A 14796-nucleotide genomic window follows, 5' to 3' on the forward strand; every position below is an offset into this window, starting at 1 on the left:
GGTGGGTAACACTTCAATGTCAAAGAGATATTGACCAGATATGTTTTATAAAATGCTAACTGGCTAGACTTTCAACACCATTTACACTCACACAGATTAAGTACACATGATCACAACTTAAGAAACTGGAACGGTAAGTTTCCACCAGAATTGAAGATTACTTTTCTACCATCAACCATCTAGTCATGGAATTTATTGCCACTTGAAGTTGTACACTCGCAATCTTTAGAAGATTTTAAGAACTTTAGGCCACCACAATTCATAATTACTGCATGTCTCTTGTCATCTTTTTTTTTTTTTTTTTGAGAATGTGAAATTTCAGAAATACATGGGAAAATTCCTGCATCAGCTTTATGAAAAGCCAAATTTTATGCTATTTTTATGAATTAAGATGGATGTTGTGAAAATTCCTTCCACATGCAGTAGTACACATACCAATTCACCTTAGGCATTCCCAAGATACAAGCTGTCATATTTTGGCTAATTTTCTCAGTTTTGCACTCTTACAAAAACTGCTATAAATGTGAACTCATTATCCAATTGCTTTGTAATTCAGCAAACGTAGAAATAGTTCAAAGGTGAATCTTGATACCAAGGTTGCATTGAATACAATTGAAAGTTGCACATTCATTAATATAAAAAAGACTGATTTATTGTCATGTCTACAGGGTAACTGCTTTTGTAAAACTGGTAGGATGATAGATTAATCATTGCAACTCAAATCTTTTGTAGCTTGAAAACAATCAGAGCAACAGTGACAGAATTAAAAAGCAGCCTTTAATAACAAGTGTGCAAACCAAGTTCATACAAATAAGATTGATTGTTTGCCATACCTATGCAATAAACTGCTTACGGGACCAAGTTGAAAATCAATTCATGGATAATCTACCCATCACATATATTAAACCTTTTTGTGGGTGTTAGTAAATCAGAGTAACACACTAGGAGTTACGTATATAGCAAAAGCCAAACCTGTGTATATAACATGCGATTGAGATACTCTAATAGAGTAGTCACTCTAAAACAACGTTGATGAAGTGATTGTGACTAATGAAAACACATGTTAAATTAAAGTTGCATGAAAGGATGCCATACCCAAAAAGCCAGGGTGAACAAAAGTTGCAAAATTAATGGTGGCAGCCAAGAAATGGCTACAAGGATGTTACTGTTAACATCATCGAAACAATTCTTTTTCCTAACAACTAAATTCATACTTTTTCGTGCAACACACCTTTTTTCACAGCTTGGCCATTTGATACAGATTCATTTTACTGTGGCCATATATGTATACTCTACAATAGTTAAAATGTGACTATTACATAAATCAGTATCTCTAATAAAGAAACGCACTAAGAAAATCATGGTTTATATACGTAAAGACAACTGTATGAACATACCTCAACCACATTCTCTAGCAAAGCCTGGTCCAATTCATCTGATTCAACAGTGATGACAGCCACCCTGTGTAAAAAAAATTACTTACTGATACCTACTGTAACTGTAGTACTGACACAACTTATATGCTGTACAAAAGCACAATATTAAATCTATTAGACTACCACGTTCAATTAGTATGATGCTAAGATGTTAGAAGTTAGTGATTCGCAACACTCAAATTTAGCTACATTGAATCAAGACACAAGATATTGTGTTGTGCTGCAAAGTGCAGTCAATGTGGGTTCACATTAGACATGTACAAGTGTGCATTAAATTTTTTTACAGGAATCAAGGAAACACTGTTTTCATGCATCCATAGCTAGCTTGATAGTGCCTGAACCAAAATTAACCAATTTGGCTGTGGAAACTTCCTCAGGATAGGGAACCTTCTAATCCGAATTTGAGTCAAATCTTCCCAGCCAATACTGAGACACATGACTTCAAAAACTGTATATTCTTCATATTAATCTTCTTATTAGTAGAGTGCCATAGTGCAAAACACTGGGAATTTTGTGCACTTTGTGATACAATTATGAAACTTCTACACAAGCACACAGAAAAATTTGGAATTTTCAACTAGAGTAGGGACTATAGCACATCGACAAAAAGTACTGAAACAAGCTGGAGTAGTGCACAATATTAAATCACTGTAAAACAATAAGAAGTGTTATATCTCTACTGTGCATCTTTCTGTGTACTTGTTAGTTAACTGCTTTTGCAAATATTATTATTATGACTGGTGAACCCACGTATACCGCATCTGAAATGGCACCACGTGCACCTACTATATCAATTATTGTCTCAGCGAAATATCCATTACACTTCGTTGTTAGCTATGTTCAACCTGCTACACAGCATTTCAGATCTACGTAGAACTGTTCGAAAAGTACCTCTGCAATCCATGCATATCGAAAGAAATGTGCCATGTGCCCCAGTTATATCAATTATCATCTGAAAAGTGAAGTATCCATTATGCTTTGTTGTCGGGTGTGTTTAACCTGTTACACAGCAGTATGAATCGAGAACTGCTCGAAAAGCAACTCTGCAATCAAAACAGCCACTATGAAAAATACAGATGATTTCCATTACAAGGGAAGCTATCACATGCTATTGCCAAATCGACACTTTCACTGTCAGCAAGATGAATGGGACACAAAGGAGGACATTGGTAAGTCCATGAAGAATGCGTTGTATGTACTGCATTATACCAAATGGTACCTCTCAGGTCGAAGTGACGTAAAAAAAATCAAGCCTGTAGCCTTAGCCATTATCAAGTTACGCTTGTCTGAAGGCATCAGTCAGTCAGTCAGTCGGGCAGTCAGGCAGTCGAAAATACTGTTAAATAAAATTACTTTTAAAATTCCATAGCAACTTGTTGAAAGCATTTTGGGTTGATCTGAAAGCTTGTTTGGGCTTAGTTTTACCTAACCAATACTGCCTCATCATCATCACGGAAAAATTGAGGCTGGTTTTTGGGTGATGTTATTTTGTGGACCACGACTACTCCTTTTGTAGTCCCTACTATACAGTACTATCAATAAATTGTACTTCTGATGACATTTATCTTTTGGTATAGTACCACAGTGAATTTTGCCTTTGGCAACCTTTACAGTTGATTTTGCATTAAAAATTCATCATTTCTGTCTTTATCTCCCTGAGGTATTATTTTAAACTGCTTTCAAATTAAAGGTGTTCTAAGAACAACATGACTTTTGTTTGAAGTAAATAGCTTGCTCTACTGCAAAGTTATGTATAAGTATTATTACTCATAAAATTTGCTGAATTTATTTTCCCTTGGGGTGTAAATTACCATTGGGCAGTGAACTTCATAGATTCATGGCTAATTAAATTAAAGTTACTTCCCTTTATGTACATCCTTGATATTAATGATCCCGTACCAAAAACAGCCCAGCTGTAAAAAAAGGCGAGACCAAGAATGCACAAGTACATGTTCATGGAGTAACCAAAAGACATGATATCAAAATCTGGCCAAGAAAGCATTTACAGTATAGGCACTTTTGTGTATTCATTTTCTATATGCTTCACATTATCACATCCAGCTAGTTGTACATGTGTGCTTGCAATATAAACAATACTACTGAGATGATAAAAGATATTACACTGCATTGTTACCAAAATTAATTTAACTAAAAATTTACAATTGGTTTCTATTTGGCCATCTTTTTGCACTGTATATTAAAATAAAAAGATGGCCAAGTAGAAACCAATTGTAAATTTTTAGTTAAATTAATTTTGGTAAAAATGCAGTGTAATATCTTTTATCATCTCAGTAGTATTGTTTATATTGCAAGCACACATGTACAACTAGCTGGATGTGATAATGTGAAGCATATAGAAAATGAATACACAAAAGTGCCTATACTGTAAATACTTTCTTGGCCAGATTTTGATATCATGTCTTTTGGTTGTAGTTACTCCATGAACATGTACTTGTGCATTCTTGGCCTCACCTTTTTTTACAGCTGGGCTGTTTTTGGCACAGGATATCACTATTTTTTGTTGAATAGAGAACATACAGTTAGGTATTATACAGGGGCGGATCTAGGATTTATAAAGGGGGGGAGGGGGGGCTAACTCAAGGTACTAATCTCTTGGGTAGAGGTGTGCGAAGCATGCTGGAACTAGAGGGGTCTGGGGGCATGCCCACCCCTAGGAAAATTTAGAAAAATAGATGCTAAAATACTGCAATTTGGAGATATTTCCACATAAAATTCATAATATTTTCTGCCTGTAGATATTTTATATACTGCCTTTAGGTTATAGGTATGGCTCTCTGAAGCATTTTGCTAATGGAAAAGTTTGGGTAGGTACAGACAACCAAGTACATGATGCACCCCCGCACAACACTGAATAGGTGCATGTTAGAATAATAATGTTGAAAGTGGAAAATTTTGAAATTTGAACAATACAAGATTGAATCTGAGAGCATTTTCAATGGAAATTGTGTACCTGAATTAAGTATTGCCATACATATTAACTACACAAGTAGATGAATGAAGCCCTTTAAACAGACCAATGCACTTCATTCAGCGTTGAAGCCGGGTCACTACTGCTGACCCGGATGACCTACTTACCTGGATTTGACCCGGATGTGACCCGGATTGATTAAAGCCGAGGCATGCAATAAGACTATGTTTAAGCTAGTCTCGAGCGAGCGAACGAGACTACGTTTTGAGCGTTCGATTCATGGAGTAAATATTGCAACTTCAGCCTAGCTGTAGGTTGAAGACCAAAAAAAAAAAAAAGGTCATCACCTATTGACAATAGCTACCCCTCACCATAGATACCCTCAGTTTCGTGCTACATACTGCACTTACTAATAAATGGGCGTGGCTGAGCATATGTTGGTAATGCAATAAGTGGGCATGGCTCATGAAAGAGCTACACGATAGCGTTTATAAGTTTCCACATCGTCAAACGAACAATTTTGTTTCTCACGTGATCCAATCCGGGTCAGACCCGGATAATTTGTAAACCAGGTCGGACCCGGATGACCCGGAGAAAATGTGACTTGGTTGACTCGGATGACCCGGTTTCAACGTTGACTTCATTGTATGTATAGGTGCAGTGGGAAAATTCCATAACAGAACCAACTACATGTTTCCAGTGAATGTTCTATTAGAGTAGTTAGCTGACTGCTCTATTAGAGTATCTTGATCTTGTACACCTCCAATGCTGATCCGGGTCCTTGTTGCATAAACTTTAGCATAAATCCACTGATAATACCTTGGAAAGATGTTTATAAGGTGGTTTTATGAGTATTTGTATTATTAGTGATCATATAATTATGCTAAGACAAAATTTCATTATAATACTCGGCATATTGATCAAGTAAAGCCTAAATATGAAGGGGAGGGCTTCATCCCCCAAAGCCCCCCCCCCCCCCCCCCCCTGGATCCGCCCCTGTATTATATTACATAAGAGACACTGTATGCATGCATGCATAATAACAGCTTCAGCAACAGATTAGCTAGCTAAATTAGTAGCAAAAGCTTTCAAGTTCAGTGTTTAGAACCACTACTAAAAGTGACTTGCTAAGAGAAAATTCATTCAAACTGAAAATAATGTTCAAATTCCCGCAAGGACTGACGTGATATCTCGCGTGATGTTTCACGTAAATAAGAACCAGCAAAGTCGAGGCTACAGTCTTAACTGTTCTTGCTGAAGCAGTGGGTTGATGATATAACTAGTCTAGTCGAAATCTGTGCGTGACAAGTGCAGCCGAATCAGCTGCGAGTTGTTGCAGAATGTATGCCTCAGAATGGACAGTGAAGCCTGACGGCACTGAATGCATCACACTATTCTCCCAGCAAATTGCCGGGTAAGTTCGTGTATAGCTAAGTCATTGTAAACGGCTATATAACTACCGTCGTAATGTTAGACAGGAATCTCCCATGCCATAGTAGCTTCCTGGGATTATATACTATGCTTGTGTAGGCCAGAGCCTCGTAGCTGGCTTGTCCTAGCTGTGTGGGTCAGACCGCGAACAAGTTAGAGCTGAACCCTGAGAAAACAGCTAAAAATGAAAGAGGATATTTCCTCAACGTTTCAACCAACCAAGATGGTTGGTGATGACAACAAAGGTGTCAAGAACAAACAAGTGCTTCCACCAACAGTTCAGGAAAGGTTAATATAGGCTATATACTTTTATGGCTTCCTATAACATATGGTGAAAACTTTGGCTATAAATAATCTAATCCAAAACAGCCAAGCTGTAAAAAAAGTGTGCGGCCCTCAGAAAGGCTATGGTGAAAAAAGATGTGAAATCCAAGGTGGCGGCCAAGAAATGGCTGTGATGGTAGGTTAATGGTAAAAATTTTAATAATGACAATTCAGGTAAATTTTGTGAAGCGGCACAAAAATTCACCTGAATTGTCGTTATTAAAATTTTTACCATTAACCTACCATCACAGCCATTTCTTGGCCGCCACCTTGGATTTCACATCTTTTTTCACCATAGCCTTTCTGAGGGCCGCACACTTTTTTTACAGCTTGGCTGTTTTGGATTAGATTTCATTTCTTTTTGTATTTGTATACCCCAAAGCCGGCCTATGGCCAGCTTTGGGACTTTTTAACCTATGTTTTTTTTCTTTACTACAGGAAGACGAAAAGATGAAGTAGATGTACTTAAAATATTTTATCAGTAAATGTACAAATTATATATATAATACATATGTGATCGGATTTGCGAAAAGGGGTCTTCCACACACATCCAATTTGCCAACTTTGACAATTGATAACTTCAGATTGGAAAGAGCTATTGCCTTGAAATTTGGACAGTGGTGATTTCTTTGCAGCTGAACTCTCTACATGATAGTTTCTTTGTAGCTGAACTCTCTACAAGGTAATTTCTTCTAGCTGATCTCTCTACAGGGAGATTTTTTGTAGCTGAACTATCTACAAGGTAACTTCTTCTAGCTGATCTCTCTACAGGGTGATTTGTTTGTAGCTGAATTCTTTACAGGTGATTTGTTTGCAGCTGAGCTCTTTACAGAATGGTTTCTTTGTAGCTGAACTCTCTACAAAGTAACTTCTTCTAACTGATCTTTCTACAGGGTGATTTGTTTGTAGCTGAACTATCTACAAAGTAACTTCTTCTAGCTGATCTCTCTACAGGGTGATTTGTTTGTAGCTGAACTCTCTACAGGTGATTTGTATGTAGCTGAATTCTGTACAGGTGATTTGTTTGTAGCTGAATTCTGTACAGGTGGTTTCTTTGTAGCTGAACTCTCTAAAAGGTAACTTCTTCTAACTGATCTTTCTACAGGGCAATTTGTTTCTGGCAGAATTTTCTACAGGGTGATTTCTTTGCAGCTGAACTCTCTACATGATGGTTTCTTTGTAGCTGAACACTCTACAAGGTAATTTCTTCTAACTGATCTCTCTACAGGGTGATTTGTTTGTAGCTGAACTATCTACAAGGTAACTTCTTCTAGCTGATCTCTCTACAGGATGATTTGTTCGTAGCTGAATTCTGTACAGGTGATTTGTTTGCAGCTGAGCTCTTTACAGAATGGTTTCTTTGTAGCTGAACTCTCTACAAGGTAACTTTTCTAGCTGATGTCTCTACAAGGTAGCTAGTTTGTAGCTGAACTCTCTACATGGTGGTTTCTTTGTAACAGAACTTTCTACAAGGTGACTTATTCTAGCTGATCTTTCAATAGGGTGATTTGTTTGTAGCTTCACTCTCTACATGGTAACTTCTTCTAGCTGATCTCTCTACAGGGAGATTTGTTTGTAACTGAACTTTCTAAATGATGGTTTCTTTGTAGCTGAACTCTCTACAAGTTAACTTCTTCTAGCTGATCTCTCTGCAGGGTGATTTGTTTGTAGCTGAATTCTGTACAGGTGATTTGTTTGCAGCTGAGCTCTTTACAGAATGGTTTCTTTGTAGCTGAACTCTCTACAAGGTAACTTCTTCTAACTGATCTTTCTACGGGGCAATTTGTTTCTGGCAGAATTTTCTACAGGGTGATTTCTTTGCAGCTGAACTCTCTACATGGTGTTTTCTTTGTAGCTGAACTCTCTACAAGGTAACTTCTTCTAGCTGATCTCTCTACAGGGTGACTTGTTCGTAGCTGAACGATCTACAAGGTAACTTCTTCTAGCTGATCTCTCTACAGCGAGATTTGTTTGTAGCTGAACTCTCTACAGGTGATTTGTTTGAAGCTGAACTCTCTAAATGATGGTTTCTTTGTAGCCGAACTCTCTACAAGTTAACTTCTTCTAGCTGATCTCTCTACATGGTGATTTGTTTATAGCTGAACTATCTACAAGGTAACTTCTTCTAACTGATCTTTCTACAGGTCAATTTGTTCGTGGCAGAATTTTATACAGGGTGATTTCTTTGCAGCTGAACTCTCTACATGGTGGTTTCTTTGTTGCTGAACTCTCTACAAGGTAACTTCTTCTAGCTGATCTCTCTACAGGGTAATTTGTTTGTAGCTGAACGATCTACAAGGTAACTTCTTCTAGCTGATCTCTCTACAGGGAGATTTTTTTGTAGCTGAACTCTCTACAGGTGATTTGTTTGAAGCTGAACTCTCTAAATGATGGTTTCTTTGTAGCTGAACTCTCTACAAGTGAACTTCTTCTAGCTGATCTCTCTACATGGTGATTTGTTTGTAGCTGAATTCTGTATAGGTGATTTGTTTGCAGCTGAGCTCTTTAAATAATGGTTTCTTTGTAGCTGAACTCTCTCAAGGTAACTTCTTCTAGCTGATGTCTTTACAGGGTCACTAGTTTGTAGCTGAATTCTCTACATGGTGGTTTCTTTGTAACTGAACTCTCTACAAAGTAACTTTTTCTAGCTCATCTTTCTACAGGGTGATTTATTTGTAGCTGAATTCTGTACAGGTGGTTTGTTTGCAGCTGAGCTCTTTAAAGAATGGTTTCTTTGTAGCTGAACTCTCTACAAGGTAACTTCTTCTAGCTGATGTCTCTACAAGGTCACTAGTTTGTAGCTGAGCTCTCTACATGGTGGTTTTTTTGTAACTGAACTCTCTACATGATGGTTTCTTTGTAGTTGAACTCTCTCAAGGTAACTTCTTCTAGCTGATGTCTTTACAGGGTCACTAGTTTGTAGCTGAATTCTCTACATGGTGGTTTCTTTGTAACTGAACTCTCTACAAGGTAACTTTTTCTAGCTCATCTTTCTACAGGGTGATTTATTTGTAGCTGAATTCTGTACAGGTGGTTTGTTTGCAGCTGAGCTCTTTAAAGAATGGTTTCTTTGTAGCTGAACTCTCTACAAGGTAACTTCTTCTAGCTGATGTCTCTACAAGGTCACTAGTTTGTAGCTGAGCTCTCTACATGGTGGTTTTTTTGTAACTGAACTCTCTACAAGGTGACCTCTTCTAGCTGATCTTTCTACAGGGTGATTTGTTTGAAGCTGAACTCTCTACAAGGTAACTTCTTCTAGCTGATCTCTCTACAGGGAGATTTGTTTGTAGCTGAACTCTCTATAAGGTGATTTGTTTGTAGTTGATCTCTCTGCAGGTTGATTTGTTTTAGCTGAACTCTCTACAGGCTGATTTGTTTGTAGCCGATCTCTCTACAGGGTAATTTGTTTGTAGCTGAACTCTCTACAAGTTGATTTGTGTGTAGCTGATCTCTCTGCAGGTTGATTTGTTTGTAACCGATCTCTCTACAGGGCAATTTGTTTGTAGCTGATCTCTCTACAGGGTGATTTTTTTTGTAGCTGACCTCTCTTCAGGGTGATTTGTTTCTAGCTGATCTCTCTACAGGGTGATTTTTTGTAGCTGACCTCTCTTCAGGGTGATTTGTTTCTAGCTGATTGCTCTACAGGTTGATTTGTTTGTAGATGAACTCTCTACAGGGTAATTTGCTTGTAGCTGAACTCCTTACTTTGTGTCTAGTTTGTAGCTGATCTCTCTACAGGGTTTTTGTTTGTAGCTGAACTCCTTACATTGTGTGTAGTTTCTAGCTGATCTCTCTACAGGGTGATTTGTTTGTAGCTGATCTCTCTACAAGTTGATTTGTGTGTATATAGATGATCTCTCTGCAGGTTGATTTGTTTGTAGCCGATCTCTCTACAGGTAATCTGTTTGTAGCTGAACTCTCTATAAGGTGATTTGTTTGTAGCTGATCTCTCTGCAGGTTGATTTGTTTTAGCTGAACTCTCTACAGGGTGATTGCTTGTAGCTGAACTCCTTACATTGTGTCTAGTTTCTAGCTGATGTCTCTACAGGGTGATTTTTTGTAGCTGAACTCTCTTCAGGGTGATTTGTTTCTAGCTGATCTCTCTACAGGTAGATTTGTGTTGATTTGTTCATTGCTGATCGCTCTAAAGGTAATTGATTTGTTGCAGTTGAACACCCTGCAAAGTGTTTTGTTTGTAGCTGATCACTCTAAAGGGTAATTTGTTTGTAGCTGAACTCTCTCCACAGTGACTTGTGTGTAGCAGAATTCTGTGTAACTGAATTCTCTAGAGAGTGACTTAATTGTAGCTGAATTCTCTACACAGTGCATGACTTGTTTATAGCTGAACTTTCTTCAGTGTGACTTGTAATGTTCTGAATCTCTATAGTGGTATATTTGCTTAACTCTCCACATGGTGACTGTCTTCTTGCTGAACTGTCTATAAGATTAACTGTTTGCAGCTGAACTCCCTACAGAATAACTTGTGATGTAATAAAATTCTATAATGGAGTAAAGAGAATTGACACTATGCAAAGAGAAGCTGGACACTCTCTCTGTTCAATGTAAATTTGAATCAAGTGCTGTTCTGGAAGCTGACTCTAAGCTGTGGAATCGACTCCTGTTGGGTTTTCATCCAGGCCAGCTTTCGTTTGTGCTGCGAGCTTCATCAGATACATTACCAACTCCGTTAAATTTACGTCGCTGGCATATACAAACTGGTGCAACTTGTTCACTTTGTTTGTCACCTCGTCCAACTTGTCACCATGTGCTAAATGGGTGTCCTGTGGCTTTGCAGCAAGGCAGGTTTACTTTTCGTCATGATGCTGTTTTATTATGTTTGATGTCTGAGTTGCAAGCTTGTTTGGATAATGTAGAAATATTTGCTGATTTGGATGGCAAACGTGCATCTGACTCTCCTCCTGCCACCATTCCCCCTGCTGTACTAGTGTGTTCTCACCGACCTGACATTGTTATATATAATGCAGAAATGAAATCTGTTGTACTTCTGGAACTTACCTGCCCATTTAATTCTCGTGCTGACCTTTCCGCTGCACGAGAACGTAAGCAGGAGAAGCCAGAATATCTGCAAATTATTGCTGAGCTTGACCGCTTGGGTTTTGTTAGTCATTACCACACAGTTGAAATTGGTTGCCTTGGCCATTACCTTACAGAGACAGTAACATCTATGAAAAGAGTTTCAAATCTGAGTTTTTCCAAGACGAAAGCATTGCTTGATAGAGCAGCTGCTGTGGCTATAACTTCCTCTCAGAGAATCTTTTATGCACGTAGTAATCCAACCTGGACACTTTAAGTTAAGTTTTGTAGTTAATTATTTTTGTATGTATCCTTGCCATGCCTACGCGGATCTTATCTTTGTAGTCGCATGTTACCGAGGCTCTGTATGTAATTTTGTCATTTCATCATTATTCTGATGGTTTCAAAAAAAAATAAAAAAATAAAAATAAAAAATAAATAAATAAATAAATTAGCCGAATGCTCTATTAGGGTGACTGTTCTATTAGAGTATCTCGATCTCGCATTTGCTACACGGAGTTGGCTTTCGAATCATAACTCATTGGTTTGTAATCCGATTCTTCTGTACTACTGCAAAGACTTTCTATGAAGATTATTCCAGCTATACACCGATTTTCAGCTCATTGCTCTAAGCGGTTTGCCTAGTAGGCGTGAAAACTAATACTTTTTTATTCATAAAAATCGATCGCGTAATTGTGACACAGGTTGGGTTTTGTGTCATATCTCCGTGGTCTTTATCTCGATTCCTTTCAAACCACCAAAAGGCACTCCTACGAGGGTTACTCCATCTACATAGCAATTTTCAACTCATTCCATGAAGCGGTTTACCCTGTAGGCGTGACAACAAATCGATCTTGTTTTACGCGAATAATCGGTCATAACTCCTGAACCATTCATCGGATTTGTACCAAAGTTGATGCTAGGATTCGCCTTTGGACTCCCTTTCTGTGTGCCAAATTTCAAGGCGATCGGAGTACGCGTTTGCTTGTTATAGCAATTTTTGCAAGTGTGCGAAAAGACGAAGAAGAAAAAAAAACGAAGAAAAAAAAACGAAACTTTGGCAGCTCGTATCTCGGAAATGGCTGGAGCGATTTCCTTCAAATTGGGAATGTAGACTCCCTTGGCTGGCGGGCAACTGTGTAGCAAATTTGGTTCCAATCAGATAAGTGATCACCGAGATACAAAGGTGTGAAAATGACGTTTTCGTTCTTCCTGTCAATATACTCACGGTGTGGCGCGCCGGCTTCTTGGGCCGCACGACACACTACCGTGTGTCTTGATGTGTCAGGCATTTGAATGATTAGTGGGTAAGTCAATACTACAAATGAGTTGATATTTTTGAGGGCTCAGCTCAATGCGTACATACAGTAGGCTGTAATTACTATGCATCGATTGATTGATGTGATAATAATATAAGTAGATCTGAGACAACCATGGACCCTACTATAACTGGGTAGATATATAGAGTTATGTATACTCTGATATAATTGTCGAGTGCTGTAATTTGCCAATGGTCAAAGCTAAATTAACCATTTTAGATAGCTTTTTGTGTTGTTGAAGGTGTCAGGCAAACTCCAGTTAGGGGCAGGCAATAAAAGATTATTTTTCAAAACAGGAGAGGAACATGCTTAGGCCCACAAGGTACAGGCTTAATCTTCTTACCCCAGTAGATGCACCATATTATATATAATGCACATATCAATGTATTGCCCTACTAACCCCCCCCCCCCCCCCCCCCCTTGGGCATATATAGGGCTATAGTGAGCACAACCGAATGTTAAATGCCCCATGGTAGGACAAACCTATTGTGTCAAATCCCCACCATTGGCTCCAGTTGCAACGTGGGGGATTTGACGTAGCGTAGAAAAAATACTTGGGTGCTTAATGAATGATTGTCAAATGCCCCATAGTGAAGCAGCAGTTTCATGTCAATTCACCTTGTAAAGCCCCACTTACAGGCTTTACATCCAAGGGGGGTAGTGGGATGACACATTGGTAGGTGCATAATGAGTTTGCATCATAAACCTTGTGTTAAAATTTAGTCTGTCTTGCTTTTTTCATGCTTATAGCAGCTAATGTGCTTATTCTCAAACAATCAGGACTGGAAAAACTACAAATTTAATTGTCTTCTACTTTTATCTATCAACTATCCAATCACTGCTAGTTTATTAAAATTTCCTTTGCTGTTGTGTAACTTGTTTACCATTTTGCTATAACCATTAGTCCCTCCTAGTTTATATGTCTCCTAGCAACAAAAATTGTTATATCAACAATGTAGGTGAGAACCACAAAACAAGTAATATATTCCAAAATTGGTCATCAACTGCTGCAGTATGCTGAATACATCTTGGGAATGGCTATGTGGGATGCTCACTTTAACAATATTGTACTTTGCGTGGGAGGATCAAAGCGATGCCGCGTATCGTATTCTCTGTACAGTACTAATCAACTGCATAACTGTACTGTATGAGTCATACAGTACAGTTATGCAGCTAATTGGGCAAATACAGTACAGTTATGCGGAGAATTTATTTTAGGAATGTTATGTAAACAACACACTGTAAATCGCTAAAACCAGCCAAACTAATCCTACGAGTTCGTTCTACGGCTAGGAATAGATTGTATAAACACTTACTGATCATCTGATCACGAAGCTTTTAAACACGACTCCACTAAGACAGCACGATTGATCACGTGCGTGACATTGTAAATCGCTAAAACAGCCAAACTAATCCTATTAGTTCGTTCTACAACTAGAAATAGATTATATGAACACTTACTGATATCCTTATCACCGAAAATCGCAGCGGTTTGAGTACTAGAGAAAATCACTCTGAGCCAGATGCGCCCAGTAAGTACAATCTAATCCAAAACAGCCAAGCTGTAAAAAAAGTGTGCGGCCCTCAGAAAGGCTATGGTGAAAAAAGATGTGAAATCCAAGGTGGCGGCCAAGAAATGGCTGTGATGGTAGGTTAGTGGTAAAAATTTTAATAATGACAATTCAGGTGAATTTTTGTGCCGCTTCACAAAAATTCACCTGAATTGTCGTTATTAAAATTTTTACCACTAACCTACCATCACAGCCATTTCTTGGCCGCCACCTTGGATTTCACATCTTTTTTCACCATAGCCTTTCTGAGGGCCGCACACTTTTTTTACAGCTTGGCTGTTTTGGATTAGATTTCATTTCTTTTTGTATTTGTATACCCCAAAGCCGGCCTATGGCCAGCTTTGGGACTTTTTTAACCTATGTTTTTTTCTTTACTACAGGAAGAAGAAAAGATGAAGTAGATGTACTTTAAATATTTTATCAGTAAATGTACAAATTATATATACTGTATAATACATATGTGACCGGATTTGCGAAAAGGGGTCCAATTTGCCAACTTTGACAATTGATAACTTCAGATTGGAAAGAGCTATTGCCTTGATATTTGGGCAGTGGTGAGCACCACTATAGCTGAATACATGGTGAAATGTTCAGGTTAATAATTATGTTACTTGAACACTGAGTTATGGTCTCCAACATTTACGGAATTGGATGTGTGTGGAAGACCCCTTTTCGCAAATCCGGTCACATATATTGATTACAGAAATCTCCATGGTGGTTTCTTTGTAACTGAACACTCTACAAGGTGACTT

At 38.2% G+C, this 14796-nt stretch overlaps 1 protein-coding gene across 1 annotated transcript in view; it reads right to left on the reverse strand.

The window, feature by feature from the left end:
- Window positions 1-14796, reverse strand: part of LOC136260446 (uncharacterized) — a 135330-nt gene that overhangs the window by 22945 nt on the left and 97589 nt on the right. Inside the window, exon 21 of the mRNA XM_066054171.1 lies at window positions 1398-1461. Coding sequence (XP_065910243.1) covers window positions 1398-1461 — 64 coding nt within the window. The remainder of the gene's footprint in view (window positions 1-1397; window positions 1462-14796) is intronic.

Source organism: Dysidea avara, chromosome 1 (genome assembly GCF_963678975.1).
Source record: "Dysidea avara chromosome 1, odDysAvar1.4, whole genome shotgun sequence".
Lineage (NCBI taxonomy): Eukaryota > Metazoa > Porifera > Demospongiae > Dictyoceratida > Dysideidae > Dysidea > Dysidea avara.